The 21,141-nt window shown below is 45.1% G+C and overlaps 1 protein-coding gene across 2 annotated transcripts; it reads left to right on the top strand.

Moving 5' to 3' along the window:
- The first annotated feature begins 6,414 nt into the window (after nt 1-6,414).
- Nucleotides 6,415-16,592, top strand: Dact1 (dishevelled binding antagonist of beta catenin 1). 2 transcript variants are annotated; one of them, XM_055595400.1, is made up of 4 exons: nt 6,415-6,738; nt 9,001-9,133; nt 9,954-10,109; nt 13,699-16,592. In XM_055595400.1, the coding sequence occupies exons 1-4, from the start codon at nt 6,415-6,417 to the stop codon at nt 15,420-15,422; spliced, it is 2,337 nt and encodes a 778-aa protein (XP_055451375.1). In that variant the 3' UTR covers nt 15,423-16,592. The 2 variants fall into 2 exon arrangements, with proteins under 2 accessions (XP_055451375.1, XP_055451374.1); XM_055595399.1 differs by having other exon boundaries at nt 13,588-16,592.
- The last annotated feature ends 4,549 nt before the right edge of the window (nt 16,593-21,141 follow it).

Here is a 21,141-nt window from a genome sequence, read left to right as displayed (position 1 = left end):
GGTACAGGGAAAAACGGAGCCAGTTGTGTCTTCAAGCAGGAGTTTCTGCTTTGGCCGTTAAAGACTAGAACCCCTCAGGAGCACAGAGCCTCCCTGACCACACCGTGCTAGTACAGAAATGAGTGGAAATTGCCCATTGTACCATACGTGGTGGGTTTTCTTTTCCCTGCGATTGTTCCAAGGAAAAGGTAACGCATAAACAAGTAAGATAATTAATCTTCAGTTTATTTTCACAATTAATGGTGTTTGGATGAAAATATTGAACTTATTAGAACAAGTATCTTCCTTTATAAATGCCAAAGACATCTTTAAAAAGCCAGTATTTTGGGCCGGGGGTGGGGTGGGGGTGGGGTGGCTAAGTGGATAAACACTTGCTTTGCAAGCATGAGGACCTTAGTTCGAATCCCCAGAAACCCACAGCTATGCCTGTTTGTAGGCATTGGTAGGGCAGGGACAGGCAGATCCCTAGAGCTAGTCAAAATCCCGAGCTAATGATCTACCCGTTCAGCAAGAGACTCTGCCTCAAGGGAATAAGGCAGTGAGCAACAAAGGGCGCCTGAAAGTCCTCTGGCCTCCCTCTCTGCATGGGCCCTGTGCCCGGCAGGCTCAGGGATGTACACTACATACCGGTAAATATTTTTAAAATGAGAGAGAGAGAGAGAGAGAGAGAGATCTTCCAAGGCTGGAGTAGTAACTCAGTGACAGAGCACTTCCCTAACAAACTCAAGAGACCATGGGCCCAACGCCCAGTACTGAAAAAAGAAATCCCCTTTTCTTGGAAAAAACTTGAGCAGTATAAAAGCTAGCAATACTTTTTTGTATATATACATATATATTACGTTTTGTATATCTATATTTCATTTGAGTGTGACTTGCTGAATACATAATTTGAGGCTATATCTGCTTTAATAATATAAATTAATTGGTAGACAATAATTGTTTGTAGGATATGGTGTGATATTTCAGTACACGATACATATTTCAGATCATGGTAGCTGTCACATACAGCACCTCAAATGTTCATAATTTGACTGTGTTGGTGACGCTGAATTTTTAAAATATTTATGTTATGTTTAAATAGTGTATGTGTGTGTGTGTGTGTGTGTGTCTGTGTGTATGTGTGCATGCTCATGAATGTGAGTGCAGCTGTCAAAACAGGCCAGAAGAGGGCACAGTATCTCCGAGTTCTAGGTGGATGTAAACCGCTTGAATCTGAACTCAGGTCCTTTGGAAGAGCAGTGCGATCTTTCCAGCATCCTGTGTCATGGAAATCTGAAGTCCCCTCTACAGTTATTCTAACTTTCACATATAAGAGTGAACACCTGACGTTGGTCTTTCCAGGCCCGCCTTATGAACATAACCTCCATGCTTCCACAGAGGACAAGATTTCGTTCTTTTTTTTTTTTTTATTATTTTCTTATAGCTAATATTCTATTATGTGCAGATACCACTCTTCCTCTATCCATTCATCTGGTCAAAGCCTTGGCTGACCCTGTATCTTGGCTTTTATCAGTAGCACTGCAGTAAACACGAGACTACAAATATCTCCGTGACAATACACCTTTCCTTCTGTTCCATGGGGTGCATAATGCAGGAGTGGAATGGCTTCTATTTATAGGTTTAGTTTTTTTTTTTTTTCTTCAGGAATTTCCATGCTATTTCCAACAGTAGCTCTACTAATATTCTTATTAATAGTGTTTCAGATTTTCTCTTTAAATATTAATCGCTTATTTATTTACTCACCATTTAATCAAGGCTGCCTCAGGACCCAGACTCAAAGCTCATGAGGCTGGAGACCATGTCTTGCTGGACCACCACTGTATGTACAAAGTACCCTATAAATATCCGTTGGGTAAGCAAAGTGTTGTTTAAAGACTTGTAATCTAGGGCTGAAGAGATGGCTCAACCATCAAGGACACAGCTGTTTTTCCAGAGGACCCAGGTTCAAGTCCCAGCACCCACATGGCAGTTCACAACCAGCCCTAACTACAGTTCCAGGGGATTCAATGTCCTCTTTTGGCCTCTGCAGATACTGTGTGCATGTGGTACACAGACATAGACACACACACACACACACACACACACAAAGAGGTACAATCTAATGGTGATGGACTCATCTTTGCTTTTATCCTATGAGGATCTTCCTTTTCTACATTTTTTTCTCATGAGATTATTCATGTTACACATGAGAGTTCGCCATTTCCAGAAGCCACTCATGATTATTTACAAAGAAATAGTCATGGGTCTTAAAATCGGGCATGCAAAAGCCTATTCGTTTGTGAGATTGATAACTTTAAATGATTGGAGAATGTTTTCAATAGAGCAAAGTGAGAACAAAAACCAAACTCATACAGCTGCTTAAGGAAGCTACCCGGATTTGCCTGAATTCGAGAGATTCCTCATTGCTTCGTGGTGCATGCTCAGTGCCTCTGGAGTCTGCAGGGGTGGCGGGCAGACATGATGGTTAGAGCCCTGCAGTTCAATGTTGATGGCTTATCAGTGATTAGCAATCCCAGGGCATGTCAGTCTTGGACACATGAGTATTTTTGGAGGTCACGCTGCGCCTCTTCAACAGAAGCCCGGCAGTAAGGGACCTCTTTTGACACTAACACACAACTAAAAGACAACCTTTTCTTCCAGGGATGAGATGTATTTGGTCATGTGGCCCAGAGGATGGAAGAGTTTCCCAGTCTTTCAAACAACACAAGCATTGTCATATTCCACTCTGTCCTCGAAAGGTTTTTAACGTGTTCAGGGCCATGATACTGCCCAGTTTTGCTACCAGCTTTCCTTCTTGCTGATCTTTGATTTCAATGTCGGCTTTCTTTCCCCTGTGTGCTCCCTGACGTCTGATTGTGGGGTCAAGCTGTAATTAGTCTGTATATGAAGTTTAGTTCACTGTGGCTCCTTTGGCACAAGACTCAAATGGGCTTTGATGTCTGACTAGAGCTTTGATCCCAGACCCTCAAATGGTGGTCATCACCCAATCTCAAAGGATTGCACTTTGCTCCCCCCCCCCCCCCCCCCCCCCCCGCCCTCCTCCCCCCCCTCACCTCTTCCTCTTTTGCCATTAACGCTGCACGACATCTTTTGTTGCCTTTTTTTTTTTTTTTTTCAATAGCAAATCGTCCAACTGATGCCCCTTCCTATGCCTGCAATAGAATATTCACTGCAGGATAAGGAATTGGCAGGACCCTGCTTGCTGCTCAGACTTTGATGGAGGTGCTCTTAGGAATTGCCCAAGGGGGCAGCTTCAGACTATGATGCAAGGACCCTTTTTGGCACTGCTTAGAAAATATCTTTAGGCATAAGTTATACAATTGCAGTGTGTTCAACTGACATATTTTCTTGTTGGCACCTTTAGCTCATTCTCCAGATCCCCAAGGCAGCAGGTCTATTGTATCTTTAATGTCACACTCTCTGGGAGTCTATAGCAAGGTTCCTGGAAAGAATAATCCTTTCTTTAAGACATAACTAGCACTGAACACACATGAAAAGAAATAGATAAGGTGCACTATTAGAGGAAGAAGCACCGGGATTGCTTAAAAGAAAGAGAAAAAAAGACTCAAAGCCACTCCAGACGGTGAGACCCTGTTGGTCATGGGAGGAGGGTTGTGGGCGATTACTGGCAGCTGCCTCCTTGTTACCTACCAATGAAACACAGAATCCAAGAATCAAGAAAACCCAGAAAACTAAACTAGAGAGCAGAATATTTGGCTGTTAGGTTTAGAAAAGAACAGGGGCAACCAGGCCAGTCACACATAATCTGATGACATTGGGAATTTTCCTGGAAAAACAATTATAACACTGAGCTCCTTGCTTCGTACTTCATTGGACAGCCCGAGTTTGTTTTAATTGGCATCTGAATGAACAGCTTTATTTATTAATGTGTAATGGATACCTTGGAAAGTGTAACTTTTCCCCCCCTATCTGTGACCATTTTATTGGCGGAACCCTTTGCATACATTAGTTTTAATACTTAAACTTGTTGAGAACAGTTTTTCATGGAGATGAACAAGCTGCTATGACAAATGGTTTGCTTTGGACTAGCAAGCCAGCCTAAACTGGCATTTGGTGGGGAGCAGTGTGTGTGTGTGTGTGTGTGTGTGTGTGTGTGTGTGTGTGTTGGGGGAGGTAGGAAGGTGGAGAAGTTTGGAGACACAGCGACTTGTCTGTCAGCTGTAACAAGATTTATTAGCAGTGTGTAAAAACACGTTTCAGCTCTCCCCTCCCGGCTTCAACTGTATAAATATAGTTGTCAATGTGTGACATAACACAGGCCACAATAATAGGGTCCACCTAGCTAGAAGCAAACCTGATTCAGAACTAGAAAGCAAAAGGTCTGTTTAGAAATGTGTAGAATGAAACAGTGGCAGGGGAGAGCGGCCTTTGGCATGTAAAACAAGACATTCTTAAGTGTCTTCCCGAAACTAGGGAACAGAATTACTTCTTGTATCACCATGTAGTGTTTGGCACATAGTAGGCATAAAAATGTGTGACCTGTGGACCCTGACTGTGTGGGAACACCTGAATATGATTCCACGTTTTATATCATGCTAGTTATGAACCAGGGCTGATGTCCCTTTTATGTCTGTGGGAGGTCTCCGGTTGGGGTGGGAGGGTAGGGAGTGTGAGAGTGGGTGGCAGGAGAGAGCTTGCTTTTGTTTGTGTCGTTTTCGGTAAAGGTCAACTTAATTCTATTTGTTGTAGAGATTAAGTGGGAACTATTAAGTTTAAAAGTATGCTAATAGAAAAACAATTTACAACTAACCTGAATTCTCTGGAGTCTCCTCTAGCAATTATCAGTTTGCATGCTTCTGGGCCTTGGGCTGAGTGAGAACACTGATACTATGAGGGTATTAAAACAGTGCCTGCCTTCAGGGAGCTTTTATGATGTAGCTGGAGAGAAAAACACACAAGGAACACCTAAGTACACAAATTGTGTGTGCCCAGAAAAAGAACAAGTCAACAGCATGTGAGAAGGACCAAACATTCACGCAGTTAACCAGTTCAAAGTGTGTGGTGTGTGTGTGTGTGTGTGTGTGTGTGTGTGTGTGTGTGTGTATTGATGACAACGAATGGAGAGAGAGAGAGAGAGAGAGAGAGAGAGAGAGAGAGAGAGAGAGAGATATGTTCCTTGCTGGAGTAACCATCTGGACAAAGGTGTGAAATTCTGAAATCATGACCTGAAATGTGTTCCTTCACATAACACTTTGTCTTAACTTCATCAAATTGTGACTTGCTAAATTCAATTTCAGAGGTGCCAAGGACACAAGGTCAAATTTCTCTGTTTCTCAGGTTTCTCTGCCTGTCCCGGAACTTACTATGTAGACCCGGGAGACCCGTCTGCCTCTGCCTGCTAAGTGCTGCAAGTGAAGGCGTGCACCACCACCGCCTGGCTGAGGGTGGGAACTTTTAAGATTTATGTGCAGGACCACCGCATGTGTGTTACATAACCTTTGTCACTATACTTAGAATAGGCACGTCTGTTAGCCCCATTTTACTATTGGGTATAAAGGAGGCGCCAAGAAGAGGGCACTCAACTTCCCATTTGTGGATGAAGCAGGAATCAGCTTCAGATAGTCTGTTTTAGAAGTCAGGGCTTTTATTGAACAGAGGCTAAGGAACAATAAAACCCTAAACCCTAGGTGCTCACTGGCCACTCTTCATAAAATCCAGGCGTTTGCAGGAATTGATGGGACCGCTGGCCTTACAGCGGCATCCTTCTGCTTGATTTTAAATGCCTTCTAAGCAAGGCTTCTGCTGAAAAGCTAAAACAAAAAGAGAGTTTTGGAACAATGTCCTTGCTTTGTATTATTTTTTTTTTCTTCCAGTTACAAGATAAGAGTTTTAGACAAAGGCAACCTCCAAACCGCAGAAATGGTGTTCCGAGCACCCAGCGGACCTTAAGCTTGGGATGGCGAAACCCAACTCCGAGGGAGCGTCCTCGGAGCGTGGACGCCTGAGGAAGGGGTTAAGTCTCATAAAGTTGTCCCAGGAGCCCGGAGCCAGGGCGCCCCGCGGGCCGGCCCTCGAGGCTGGCTGTAACAGGACGCTCGGCCCGCGCCCGCCACGGCCTGCGGCGACGGAGCGGAGCCAAACGGCACGGGAGGGGGGACCGAGGGGCCGACGCTCCGGGGGGGGGGGGGGGGGCGCGGAGCCGGGGCGGGGCCGGGGCGGAGCCCGGGCGGCCGCGGCGCCTGACAGGAGCCGAGCGCCGCAAGCCGGCGGCGGGGGCGGCGGGGCCGGGGCGTGACGTAGCGCGGTCGGGGCGTTATCAGCTGCGGGGACGCGGGCCGGAGCGGCGCGGGGATGCGAGCGCCGGAGGCGTGAGCTGGCGGCCGGGGCCCTAGCGCGCGCTGCTGCTCCCGGGCTGGCCGGGCCGCGGGGGGTGGGCCGGGGTCGGGGTGCGTCATGAAGCCCGACGTGGCGCGCGAGCCCGAGCCGCCGACCCCCGTCCGGGGCGCGGAGCCCGAGGGGCGCTGGCGGGAGAGGGGCGAGGCGGACACGGAGCGGCAGCGCACCCGCGAGCGCCAGGAGGCCACGCTGGCGGGGCTGGCGGAGCTGGGCTACCTGCGGCAACGCCAGGAGCTGCTGGTGCGCGGCGCGCTGCGCTGCTCCGGGGCCGTGGGCGCCGCCGCGCCGCGCGCCGGGGAGCCGCGGGGGGACGCGGCGCAGCGCAGCCGCCTGGAGGAGAAGTTCCTGGAGGAGAACATCTTGCTGCTGCGGAGGCAGTTGGTAGGTGGCGGGCTGGTGGGATCCCCGGTCGCGGCGTGAGCGCCGTCCCCCCATCCCCGTCCCGAGCCTCGATTTCCCCCGACCCCCCGGCGTCGCGGATGCCCGGGGACTCGCACGCGTCCCCGGCGAACGCCTGCTTTGTGTCACCTGGGGAGCTGGCGACCTCGCGCGGATTGCGGGCCGGGGGCCGGGGGGGGGGGTGACCCGCTTTTGCATCCCGCATTTGGAATTCTCGGACTCCCTTGGTTGCAGCCTGAAAGTTAGGCTACCGCGTGCCCCGGTCCTCAGAGGCTCGCGACACCACCCATCCCGCTTAAAAATGCCATTTCACCTTGTCGCCTCCCTAGTTAACCTCGCACAAAAGCGAGGAAGAGGGGGGGCATGTGGCTTGCCCGACCGTCCAACATTTTGAGTTTTCCCGTTACGACGAAGCTCCTGCTGGGAGCCGTGCCCCTCCCCGTGCTCCGTCCCCTGCGAGTCCCTTTCGCCTGGGATGGTGCTCAGTTTTAAAATAGAAGTCCTTTGTATAAGGCAGCTAAAACTAGATGCAAATACTGGCAATTTGGCCCGAGAGCTCGCCCCCTCCTCTCGAATTTTATCCGGTCTGCCAGCTGTGCTTGGCGTGGTGGAGGTGGGAAAAGGGAGAACCTGCTCCCTGGGAGTATTTATCTTATTGGATTTCTGTCACTGCCTCCGTCGTTCTGTGCAGTCTTCATTAGCAAGGAGGAAAAAGAACTTTGGACCTTCATGAATTGAGAACAGCTTTTGATGCCGCCTCAAAATAATGGCGGCAGCTTTGTCTCAGTGACCTCAAAATGTAGTTTTGGAAACAGCAAAAAAGATTCTTATCCCATCACGTTTTTATTAGACCACTTAAGCTAGATAATGGTCTTCCGAAAGTGATGCTGTGGGTTGTCACGTGTTTCTTGTATTACAGTTTTCTAGGTTATTCGTGTATTTATTGAACATCGAAGTGTTTTTACTTATTCATTTTTTTTCTGATAAAATTAAATTTTTAGCACACAAGCATGTGGCTTACGTCTCCAACCTTTTAAAGGTCACAGGTCACAAGCAAGGACTACATATTTCTGTGTATCTATTTTGTAAGGATGTGTCCTGTAGTTTGTGCAATAGCTCTGTTTTGGCATTTTTACTGTTTTTTGGTAATAGAACAGAATTGTGTGAAGTGGATTTAAGCCGGTTCTTTCTGGTTGTGACTGGTCGTTTACACTTCAGCATTGTCTTGTACAATAGCACCTTTTTGTCTAAACGAATCTCAAGATCGGTGAGTTCTGCGTTCCTATTGTCCGCTTCAGGGGAGCAAGGCCGTGTGTCGGGAGAATTCCACTCCAGTCAGTGTTTATGGTACTATTTTCATTTGTAGACTTGGCATTTTTGATTCGAACCAGATGCCTTTTGCGTTCTTTTGCTTTTCCAGCATTAGGAAGCACTAGGTGGCAGTGTGAGTTAGCACAACCAATCTGTCACCTTTGGAAACCCAAGCTCAGTTCAACTCTTGATGGGCTTTCCCTGGAGGGTTTTGAATTCTGCCAGCTCACATTATGCTTGGCGCTGGCTATTAGTATTAATTTCTCGCTTTCAAAGGCCCTAAGACTGATTAAGCCCCACTAAGCAACTAATAGAAAACAAAATTCTGTAGGCCATGACATTTGGCCAGAAAATCTCACCTAAGAAAGATTAGAGTGTAATGTAGGAAATCTGTTACTCTGACTTCAAGAGCCTACTGTGCAGGATCTTCTTTAAACTGGCTGCATGTCAAATGATTCAAAGTCTATACAAATTCCTTGCCCTTACCTATATAAAAGTCACAGTTTGTATAGATTAGTGAAAGCTAAAAACAAGTCTTTTCTGCACCTACAGTACTGGGCATTGAACACAGGGCTAGTGTACATCAGCCAAACTCTCTAGTACTGAGCTACAACTCAGCCATGTTTATGTATATATATATATCTTTAAATGTGTTATTGTGTGTTTGGTGTATGCAAATGAGTGCAGTTGTGTGGCACAATTCCTGTGAAGGTCAGAGGGCAACGTTCAGGAGCCGGGCCTCTCCTTCCAGTGTGGGTTCCAGGGAATGAATTCAGATCATCAGGCTTGTACATCATTTTTACCCACATGAGTAATGTTTAAAGATAGGGCATGCCTTGCAGAATTTTGATATCGAGGGACTGTTTGGATGGAAGGCTTTCTGATTTTCTCGTCATGTGCCCATTTTTCCTTTCCCTGCTTCTTCCTAATCAGAACTGTTTGAGGAGAAGAGACGCTGGTTTGTTGAATCAGTTGCAAGAACTTGACAAGCAGATAAGTGACCTGAGACTGGATGTTGAGAAGACCTCTGAGGAGCACCTGGAGACAGACAGCCGGCCTAGCTCAGGTGAGCCAGCCAGCAGCAGCTCAGAATTCTGCAATCAAGGGAAACACCCTAGCAAATGGCTATGGAGTTTGTTTCCAATGGGAAAACAACTGAAAAGCAGCCCACCATTCAGTTGCTCGAGAGGGAAATAAAATCAGTAATTTTATTGATTTCTGCAAAAATTTCAGTAATAAGGTTGAGCTGCCCAATGTCCCCTGAGTTTAAAAAACACAAACTTCTATTCAGATTTCTGGAAGAGCAAACAGACCTCCTTTGAAACCTGAGAGAGTCAGATCTGGGCTAGAAAATTAGTCACACTTTGACTTCCTGAGACTGCAGTCTGTGCCCCCCCCCCCTTCCTCTTTTAAGCCATTTGGCTCCTTAAGTTTCTTTTTCTCTTTAAATTACTTATCTATTTACTATTTACCTCGGGTTTTAAACAATTAATTAATTTTTTGGTAGCCCAGGTTGACCCTGAATCCACTCTTATGCCCCTGCTTCAGACTTCTGAGTGCTGGGATTATAGGCACGAGCCACTATACCCAGAGAAATTGGTTATTCCTTCTGAAACATTCATAATAAAGTTGAGGGTCTGGCAGATGTAGATTCCTTTTTATACACCTTTAAAGGTGGAACAAAGAGGAGGATGAAAGGAACTTTGAACTGAACCCAGAGTTACATGATTTACCAGGACCCTAAAATCCACAGTGTGTGTGAACCAATCCCCAAGCTGAATCAAAACCCAGCTTTTTTCTTTGATGCCTCACCCTTTTGTCTTTTTAACATTACTGTGTATTATTGCTTAATGTGATCCTAATTCCAACCATCTTTCTACTTGTAGGGTTTTATGAGCTGAGTGATGGGGCTTCGGGATCCCTTTCTAATTCCTCTAACTCCGTGTTCAGTGAATGTTTGTCCAGTTGTCATTCCAGCACCTGCTTTTGCAGCCCCTTGGAGACAGCCTTGACTATCTCAGATGGTTGCCCCAAATCTGCAGGTAAGGACTTTTAGCACTGACAGAAATTTTAACTGGAAGAGGTCAGGAGTCTTTGAAGTGCTGTAGCTTCAGCTGCTTTCTTGAGAGGACAACAATTTGGTCATTGTGCTGCATGCACTACACTTTGATCTAGATGAACATCTAGAATAACCATCTCCTTGGGCACCATTTGGCTTTTTATTATGGAATCAGAAAGACACTTTGCCTTTAGAGGAATTGTCCCCATATCAGACATATTGAGCTCTGTTTTTTTTTTTTTTTTTTTCTGTTTAACTTTCCTCCTCTCTCCCCATTCCTTTCTGAGGCTGGTGATTGAATCCAGGGCCTTGTACATTCTAAACACATACTATACCATATATAGCTTCATTTTTTTTTACATTTTTTTTGTGTTTCTGGGGTACCCCTTGTCATGCTACTCCTGAGCTGTATCTCTGGCTCTTTATGGTTTTGGTTTTTGAAAACTATCCTGGAACTCTTTTATTCTTTAAAGTACACATTAAGTTACATATGTCCATCACCAGCCAAGGACTGCTGCAGTGGCCCGTCACATTTCTCAGAATACACGCCTAATGAAACTCCCCAATCTCTGTGTTATAATTCTCTCCTCCAGGCTTCAGAGATAATCATGATATTGTTAATGATGAAGAACTTATGATGATCTTCATACTTGGTCTTCTCAAAAGTTTTTCAGTGTGCAGTTGTTAACTTATGTATTAAGAAAATGAAGGGCTGGAGAAATGGCTCAGCAGTTAAGAGCACTTACTGCTTTTATAGAAGACCTGGATTCGGGTCCCTGCATAACCATATGTAACTCTTGGTCCAAGGGATCTGATTGACCTCTCCTGACCTTTGCAGGCTCCTGCACACATGTGGTACATATACACTCAGGCACATACACATAAAATTAAATGTTAAAAAAATGAGTCCATGGGGTTGGAGAGGTGGCTCAGTGGTGAAGAACACTATCTGCTCTTCCAAAGGTCCTGAGTTCAATTCCCAGCAACCACATGGTTGCTCATAAACATCTATATAATGAGATGCCCTCTTCTGATGTGTGCACATACATACAAACAGAGCACTGTATAAATAATAAAACTTAAAAATGAGTCCAAATGAGGTTATTTAAGTGATTTAAGATTATGTAGTTGGCTCAAAACAGGATTCAAACTCAGGTCTAATTTATGTTCGCCCATTACTTTAAGGAAATTCAGAAATGGTTATATTTAATCATCTCATCTGATTAAAAGCCTATCAGGCAGCTATTGCCAGAGAATTGACCCTGAAAGTCATAACTCCTCATTACTTTTATATTTTGCTAATACAGAACAGCAGAGAAAATAGTGTAAGAGCTGCTGGAGGAACAGGCAGGAGCCACTTCGTTCCATGTTTTTCATATAAAGTACAAGGCTGATTTTTCGAGTCCAGGAAAAGCAGACATCATACTGAGCAGCTGAAGTTGCTAATTGGTCAAACCTTTGTATTTGTATGGTGTGTGTTGTCAGCAGTAATCAGCCATTTGGGAGAGTATGGAGCCCTGTTATCTAGTGTCTGGGCCTCAAGTTCATTGCTAATTGCTCCCCATCACTCTGCAGATCTGGTTTCAGAGGGAAACTTTATAAACCCATTAAAAGACACTTTGGACGGGTTTTCCTTGAAGACAGACCCCTGGCTCTTCCAAATGCCACATCCTTATATAATGGAGCCAGTCGGGCTGGGCCTTGGGGGCCTGTTTTGTTCTGCTCGAAGTAGAGAAAGTGGATAAATGACAACTCAAAGGCAAATGTGACTTTAACACAAAAATAATTGGGGTTTTAAGGTAGGGGCAGGTGATGGGAAATGATGCTTGCTGGAGAAGTCTTTTTTTCTTTCTCTTTTTTTCCTGTCCTTTCTTTTCTTCAGAGGTCTTTTTCCTTCCTTTTGGCTGTAACTCCAGGCACCTCTGCCCTCTATGGCTTCCTGCTAGGATTATGGGTGTTCACCATGCTAGGCTTTCTACTGTTATCAAGCTTTTTATTAGAGATTGAGTAGGGACAGACATGGCATTTTCATCAAAACAAAAAAATAAAAAAGCCTCTTTACAAATTATGTTATTCTGGAGTCCAGATTATTTTTGTTTTTTTCCTCACAAGGCTCGTAATTACTGAAGGTCAGAAAGCTTTCCCTAAAACAGTCAACACAGAGTTTGATGCATCATAGGTTTTCAATATTTAAATAGATAGAATAGAGGGAAACTTCAAATTTTCCTAACTAAAGCTTATAAAAATAATTTTCCAAGGTAGAAGCCAACATTTAACTAAGAGCTTTGTTTCACTGTATTTTGACATACTTATTTTTGAAATGCAAGGAGACTGTCCTTTAAACAGTTCTATGTGCATGAACGTGCCTGGATGTATGTTAAGTAGGTGTACCACATGTATACCATATCCACAGAGGCCAGAAGAGGGCGTCAGAGCCTCTAGCGCTGTCAGAGGGCTGCTAATAAGTCATTTTTGTGCTGAGGACTGAATCAAGGTCCTCTGCAGAGCAGCAAGTGTTCTTAACTGTCTCCATCCACAAGAAATTTATCCTTCAAAACTGCTCAGTCTGTAAAAATCTCACCAAAAATTCTGTTTTAGTGTCACTACTGAAAATAGAGAGAATGTCAAATTTTATTAGTTGTTATTGTAATACAATGTGGGGGCTGGAGAGAAGGCTTGATGGTTCAGAGCACATATTGCTCTTGCAGAACACTTACTTTGGGTGACTCACAACTGCCTGTAACTCCAGCTCCAGATACCCTTTTGTTACCTCTGGTGCCTGCACTACCACACACACACAATTAAAAATAAAAATACTCCTTAAAAAAAAAAAAAAAGATTTGATCTGTTTTGTTGATTCCCCTCCAAAGGTTTTAAATAGATGCCACCAGGAAAGTTTAAAAAAAAATGAGAAAGCCCACAGCAAGTAGAATTAATCTTAAGTATTTTAAGGAGAAATAAGAGAAGGGAGAGTATATCAGAAAAGAAATACCCCCCCCACCCCCCATGTTATAAAGTACAGCTACTGGAAACAGACGAAAGTAAACATCGCTTTTCCCTCATCACACTGCAAAGGGTACTGTTAAGATTTTGGTGTGCTTCACGTTAGAGTTTCTTTGCATAGGTACTTTAAAAATTACTGTTTGCATTATGATTTCCGTTAAGCTTCACAAAGTGTTTCCTTACATCATTCAGTAGTTTCAAAGCATTATGTATGGCTTACTTTTTTTTTTTTTTTTCTGCTAAAGACCTGATACATCAAACTTTGTCGACGTTCTTGAATATTTTTGCCTTCATTCAGTAATTTGTGAACTTTAGGTAAGCTTGTAGAGGAGCGAGTGTAGTGTATTTCCCAGTCCATTGGTGTTCTCTCTCTACTATGTTTCCTTTAGCAAACTTTGGCCAGAGTCAAGTTGGCTCTACCAATTCATTTCTTCAGTGTATCTTTACATGTTTTTCAGATCTCATAGGATGGCTGGAATGTAAAGGTGGCCACTGTGAAGACCAGGCCTCAGGGGCAATTTGCAGTTCCCCCTGCACACCACAATTTAATTCCCTTGATGTCATTGCAGATGTGAATCCTAAATACCAGTGTGATCTTGTGTCTAAAAATGGGAATGATGTATATCGCTACCCGAGTCCACTGCATGCTGTGGCTGTGCAGAGCCCAATGTTTCTCCTTTGCCTGACGGGCAGCTCTCTAAGGGAAGAGGAGGGGCTTGGGAGCCATGCCAGCGATATTTGCATTGGATCCGAACTGAATGCCACCAAAACAGATAGTTCCTTGCCATCTCCGAGCAGTCTGTGGTCGGCTTCTCATCCTTCCTCCAGTAAGAAAATGGATGGCTACATTCTGAGCCTGGTCCAGAAGAAAACACACCCTGTAAGGACCAATAAGCCCAGAACCAGTGTGAACGCTGATCCTACCAAGGGGCTTTTGAGGAATGGAAGTGTGTGTGTCAGGGCCCCTGGTGGTGTCCCACAGGGCAGTGGTTTGAACCTTAAGAATACGAAACAGATGTGTTTGCCCTCTGGGGGAATACCTTCTTTGGAAAATGGGCCGTTCTCCCCACCTAAGCAGAGGCCAAAAGAGTCAAAGACAGAGCAGTTAGAAAGCAAGAGGATGGCTCTGCCGGAGGGCTGTTCGGCAGGCGCTACCATAGAACCCCAAAGCAAGCACCTGCCCAAAACCACCAAGGCAGCCTCTCAAGAGCTCTCAAGGTGTCCGGTCGGGCTGGGGGAGTCCATGAAGGAAAGCAACCAAGTCTCGGCTGTTTCTCCTAAAGCAAGTCCCGGCAGAAGCCCCGTCGTCCCGGCAGAGAGCAAAGCCCTGCAGCCCCAGAAAAAGGTGCCGCAGGAGAGCGGTCTACAGGCCTTGCCTGCGGTGAACAGGCCGGCCTTGGACTTCAGAAGCGAGGGATCCTCTCAAAGCCTCGAGGAGGGGCAGCTGGTGAAAGCTCAGTTCATCCCAGGGCAGCATACAGGGGCCAGGCCTCACCGTGCACACAGGAACGCGGGGGTGGCAAGGAGCGCCACCTTGAAGGCCCGAGGCCTGGGCGCCCCGGAGCACGGCCTGCCCACCGTCAGGGAGAAACCGAGGGCCGCGGGCAAGAAGTGCCGTTTCCCTGACGACTCGGATACAAATAAGAAACTGAGGAAGGCCTCGTCTAAGGGCAGGCGCGGCGGAGGCCTGCCCGACACGGGCCTTCCCGGCAGGCCCCTGGGTGCCGGCGGCCATAGGGCGGCCAGCAGGGCGCACGCGCACGGACGGGAGCCGGTGGTGGCCAAACCGAAGCACAAGCGAACCGACTACCGCCGGTGGAAGTCCTCGGCCGAGGTCTCCTACGAGGAGGCCCTGCGGCGGGCGCGGCGGGCTCGCCGGGAGCACGCGGGCGCCTACCCCGTGGCCGTGGCGCTGCCCTACGCCAGCCCCTACGCCTACGTGGCCAGCGACTCGGAGTACTCGGCCGAGTGCGAGTCGCTGTTCCACTCGACGGTGGTGGACACCAGCGAGGACGAGCAGAGCAACTACACCACCAACTGCTTCGGCGACAGCGAGTCCAGCGTGAGCGAGGGCGAGTTCGTGGGCGAGAGCACCACCACCAGCGACTCGGAGGAGAGCGGGGGCTTGATCTGGTCCCAGTTTGTCCAGACTCTTCCCATCCAAACGGTCCCCGCCCCAGACCTTCACACGCGGCCCACCAAAACCTTTGTCAAAATCAAGGCTTCGCACAACCTCAAGAAGAAGATCCTCCGCTTCCGGTCCGGCTCTTTGAAACTGATGACGACCGTTTGAGGAGCTGATGTAGCGAGTGTCTTCCCCTCCCCGCCAGTCTCTAAAAAAAAAAAAAAAGAAAAGAAAAGAAAAGAAAAAAAAGGGGGTGGTGTCTTAATATTTGTGTCATACTTCAATGGGATACTTTCCTTTTTACTGGGATAAACTCAAGATAAATTATGTTTCGTCGTCATGTATGGACGCTAGTGCCTTTAATGGAAGGTTGAAGGATGTATCGCTAGTTAGAAGTAAATGTTGATGGTCTTTAATGGTGGTGAATGAAGTTTTATTATCAGCGGTTTTTTTTCCCCGATCGTCTGGCAAAGTGCAGGTTTGTGATGTTCAGGTTTCATTCCGATGAGAATTTTTGTTTCCAAGGTCGGTGGATGGAATTTTTAAGACGCGAACTCAATCCTTGATTCTTTAGAGCTGCATCCCTGAAAGGGCTTCCCCATTGAGGGGCATTATTTACAATTGTGTAGAACAGGTAACAAACAAAACAAAACAGAAAAAAAAGGGTCATTGCTTTTTGTAAGTTTTTAAATATAATCAACACTTCTCAGATGTCTCCCTATCCAGTTTTTTTTCTCAGAAGTACGCTTTTTACTGGATTTAGAATTTCGTAGAGCGGACTGTAAATCTGGAGGTGGCAGCCCGGATAGGGAGACTGATCGGACCTTAAAGGGATTCACAGAAACCTTTGCCGCGTGTAGTGCCTCAGCCTTCGTTACAGGAACCCTTTCTTGGGCCACATATCCAGTAGTTTTTGATGCCTTTCTCTCTGCTCCTAACTTGTATCCGGTACTACTATTTGTCCCTTAAAAGGTTTGCCTTTGGGATAAAATGTTCGTCCTTTGGTGCAAAGAAATTCACCCTTAAAGGGCATGCCTCCAAGCCCAGAATTGCCCACCAAGCACTGTGCCGCCCAAGCACTGGCCTAAACATTTAGTGCATTCCAATTCCCATTGGACCACTGACGTAACTAGAAGGGCTTTAAATTTTTAAAAACAGTTTTTGGTAAACAGAACTGTGTAAAATAGAGTTCTTAAAATACCAGTATATGCATGTTTTGTGCATGAGTAGTTATTTGGATTCCTGTTTTGATATCTCTGTTGTTGAATTACTACTGTATGATATAAACAGTATGTGTTTTATATATATCATTGTGTAAATTTAATATAACACATTATATGCTGTTCTAAATGATCTGTTTTATTGCTGTTAACTTTGTTATTTGTTATAAAAACCAGATGTTTACACCTATAGATCTTGTGCTGGCTGTTGGTGTTGTTTTTGGGATTTATACTGACTTGTACTAGCAGTGGGATGTTAGTTGCAATAATTAAGATAGGCTTTATTGTTGCCAGATTTTCATGCATTTTACTTTCTGTGTGAATGTTTTTTGCCTGCATGTGTGGATGTGGACCATGTGTGTGGTCGGTGCTCAGAAGAATATATTTGATCCTGTGGAACTGGAGTTACCTACTCTGTGGGTACAACTTGAACCTTGTAACTCTTACAAGAAGTGAGTCATCTCTCTAGCCCCCCAAGCCATTTCTTTAGTTAGAAGTTTAGGAAGTATGTCTTGTTATCTCTCTCTCTCTCTCTCTTTTCTGAAGTCGTAGCCCAGGCTGGCCTGAAATTCACTAGTTAGCCCAGGCTGGTCTTGAATTCTCACAGTCCTGCTTCATAAATCATTTCAGTGAGTGCTGGAATCACAGATGTGCACCACCATGCCCAATTTTAGATGACTTTGGGAAGAAACCACCCCCAAGTCTTTATTACATTTTTTTTAAACATATGGAAAGTTGACAGTGCAGTAAACAAATGTGTAGTCAGCACCCAGATGCAAAAGTTACAGCATTTTTGCCATGTTTGCTTTAACTGCATGAGGCCAGCTTGCTGCTTTTGCAGGCCAAAGCCATATGGCAATCCTGCCATCTCCCTACTGCACACTGCTTCTTTTGAGAGACCAAAGAATTCTGGGTATTGGTTTAAAGTTTAAAGCACAAGCTTGAATGAAGGCCAGCCAGGTGGAGACATAGCCAGCCACCTTCGGGGAGGAACTAGCCTTACCGAATTCTTTTCTTGCCCACTAGAGATACAGTTGCTAGGAAACTGGCCCAGATGGCCAGGCCAGAACCATTCATGGCCTTGGCACCGAAAGTAAACCGATCATTTCAATTTCCCTTACCCAATCATGTAACGCCTACCCGCCCCTTGCAGTTTTGCTCTTTAAAAACCTTGTTCCCCTAGACAGTGGAGCCACACTCCTCCTCTTCACCAAGGAGGTTATTGCCACCCAGGCTCCAGCTTGTATTAAATAAACCCTCATATGTTTGCAGCAGAGTTGATTCCTGGTGGTCTTTGGGGGTCTCACGAACTGGGCATAACACTTTATTTACTAGATAGGGTCTCAATGTGTATCTCAGGATGGCCTGGAGCTCCCTATGTAAACAGACTGGCCTTTTAACTCTCAGAATCCACCTGCCATTGCCTACAGAGTTCTGGGATCAAACACATGGGCCACCATGTGTATTTTATCTCTAAAAACTCAAGGATGTATTCCTTTTTTATTTGTCTTTTTGTTTGAGACAGGGTTTCTCTGTGTAGCCTTTGCTGTCTTGGACTCTTTTGTAGACCAGGCTGTCCTCAGACTGACAGAGATCCTCCTGCTTCTGCCTCCCTGAGTGCTGAGATTACAGGTCTGCACCACAGCACCCAGCTTCAATTGCACCCTCTTCCATTGCAACCAGGAGTCAACCGATGTTGTACATTGCAACTGGTTGTAGGCTATATAGGTTTCTAGTCTTCTTAGTTTAGAATAATATACTTGTATTTTTTAAAAACTACAAATTTTTAATTTAAAAAATTAAAAAGCTTTTTTAAAAGTTGGAATAATTGCCTTAAAGAAAGTCTGTTCTCTAGACTTGGTTGTTTTCTTCTGTTGTGTTGTAGCATCTAGCCAGTGTGCTTCCTATAAGCAAACCTCGGATTGCCTTTAAGTATTCTAGGAATATTTCACTACGGGGGTTATATACTTGTGTCAGCTCACATCAAGAGCCTTCAGTCCACACCTTTATGACTGAAGAGTATAGCCATCCTTAGGTTAAGTTGGTGCACGTGATGGCTCTGTTATAAAAGTATGGTTATGTTGCAAATGGTTAGCATTGCTGGGAGATTATGTGGATACATTGTTCCTGAAATTGGGATTTGGGGCTTTAGTGTAACTGGCTGATCCTTGCCTGAGCTACTGTCCTGAAGCAAAATGAAGGGGTGGTTTTCTAAGGATTGTTTCTACTTTCCTCACACGTCTGCTTTTCTCTTTGAATATCACAATGGGCTTTTTTGGAGTTTTAGTTGATGTCCTTTAAAAGTTTTTTATACGTGTTTGAGTGTTTTGCCTGCATGTGTGTCTGCCCACTGGGAACATGCCTGGTGTCCCCAGAGGACAGAAGAGGGTGTCAGATCCCTGGGACTGGAGTTGCATGTGGTTGTGAGTGACCATTTGGGTGCTGGGAACCAAACCTGGGTCCTCTGGAAGAACAGCCAGTGCTCTTAACCACTGAGGCATCTTTCCAGACTGTTTATTGGATATCTTAAAATCATTTAACTTTGTTCTTTTTGATGCTTTATAGTCCCCCAAATTGGCTACTAAGTGGGAATTTTTTTTTTTTTTTAAAGAAAGTTGTAGAATCAGCTTGGGCCCATAAATCAACTGTATATTAGAACATTGTATTTAATGAAATAAATTTTCTTTAAAATTTTAATTACTTATTAATTTTGTGTGTGGGTGCACTTACACTAGGATGCATGTTTGAAGGGCAGAGGCCACTCGAACACATTGATTCTCCTTCCACCTAGTGGCTCACAGGGGTCAAATGCAGGTCATCAGGCTTGGCTGCAAACCCCACTGCCCACTGGGCCAATTACCCCCAAATTAATTTTGCAATTGCTAGATTTCAGGTGTTAATTTTCATGCAAAAACAACAAAAAAAATTCCCGAACTATCCATTTTAAAATACTGACTTTAAAATACTTTTTTCTTCTTCATTAAATCTCTCTCTTAGCAAGGTCTTGGTCTTTATAACAGGGCAAGTTATTTCTCTGTAGATTATAAAAGTCACAGCAAGACATCTTTTCCAGCCAGTTGAGGTGGTGCATACCTTGAATTCCAGCACTCGGGAGGCAGAGGCAGGTGGATCTCTGAGTTTGAGGCCAGCCTGGTCTACAAAGGGATTCCAGGACAGCCAAGGCTACACAGAGAAACCCTGTTTCAAAAAAATAAAAAACAAAAAACCACACAAAACAAAAAAACCACACAAAAACCAAACCAAAACAACAAAAAACAACTTTCCCCCACAAGACTCTTTAAAAACAAATTCATAAAAATCTTTTACGTTAGCATACAAAAAGTAGTAGCCTTCATCTTCATATATAAGTGAGCAAGACGTCTTTTTTTAAAGGACATTTCAGACAGTTCTTTAAAATGTCTTGGAGTTGCTAGTAATTTAATATTCATATGCTCTTTTGTTTTGTGTTTTGTTTGGTTTGTTTTTGTTTGTTTGTTTGTTTGTTTGTTTGAGGCAGGGTTTCTCTGTGTAGCCTTGTCTATCCTGGACTCACTTTGTAGACAAGGCTGGCTTTGAACTCACAGAGATCCGCCTGCCTCTGCCTCCTCTTACATGCAGTTTGTCAATCTGCTTTGGATAGATTTTCCTTGATTACCTGACTGACTGAGCCAAGCACCAGCTTTGGGGTGAACTCATGCATCTAATGCCCTGATCTAGTCTTCTTGGTGTGTGATCAATATGTTGACCGTGCATGGCCTCTGGGACCTTCGTCAGTTCTTCAGCCGTTTCCAGGGTCTTCACATGAACCTTAATCTCATGTAACCCAACTTAGTAACTACATTTGAGATGATGGCCCCAAACTGAAAGAAATGTGGAGACAAGACAATTTAAGGACTGTGGCTTTGTCCTCCCTGCCCGTCACTCAGCTCCCATAGAGCCAGCAGCTGCTCCAAACTCAGAAAATGGGATGTTATCCATAATTTTCAATGGCAAAATCTCCGCTATTGTTATAAACAGAAGCTTTCTTTAGAATATTTCCTTATTTTTAAAAGTTACACCTGCTCGTTGTAAAAATGCATGTAGCCCCACTATATAAATAATAATAAAAACCAACTTCTTCAGTTCCCCTTCAGTCCTATACTTGGTTAAGCTGGGATGTGCATCTCCATAAAAACTGTTATATGAAACATAGACATCCAAATACACATCCTTGGCCATTTTCATAAAAATGACGTCTCCAGCTGTATGTTTTATTTCGTCGCTTGCTCCTGCCTGGGTGTGCTTTTCATTGCTCATTGGGCTGGGCTGGAGGGATGAAGCTTAGCCAGGGTGGGTGAGGTGCAAGCAGGAAAAACACCCTTCTCCAGAGACAGAGACAGTTTTCAGTGAAACAACTCCCTTTATGGGGGGTGGGGTGGGGAGGAGTAAGGGCTATATAAGCCTTTGGGAGTGGGGTAGAGGTTTTGGGGGTGAGTGTACATTCTTGCTGGGGCCGAGGGCCTGGGAATGCTTCCTTTCCATGAAGAGGAATTCCAGGTGCTTGCTGAACATCTCCTTATAAGGAGAGAAGAGAAGAAGTTCAACCTGTAACCTGGCCACCAGGCTTTGTGACCACCCCAAGGGTGGCAGAGGTGGTGGTCACAAGGCCACGTGAGCCAAGACATGTC

This window comes from Psammomys obesus, unplaced genomic scaffold (genome assembly GCF_907164565.1).
Source record: "Psammomys obesus unplaced genomic scaffold, mPsaObe1.curated_primary_1811, whole genome shotgun sequence".
NCBI lineage: Eukaryota > Metazoa > Chordata > Mammalia > Rodentia > Muridae > Psammomys > Psammomys obesus.
Note: the sequence above shows the minus strand (reverse complement) of the source record. Positions and strands in the feature narration are given on the sequence as shown.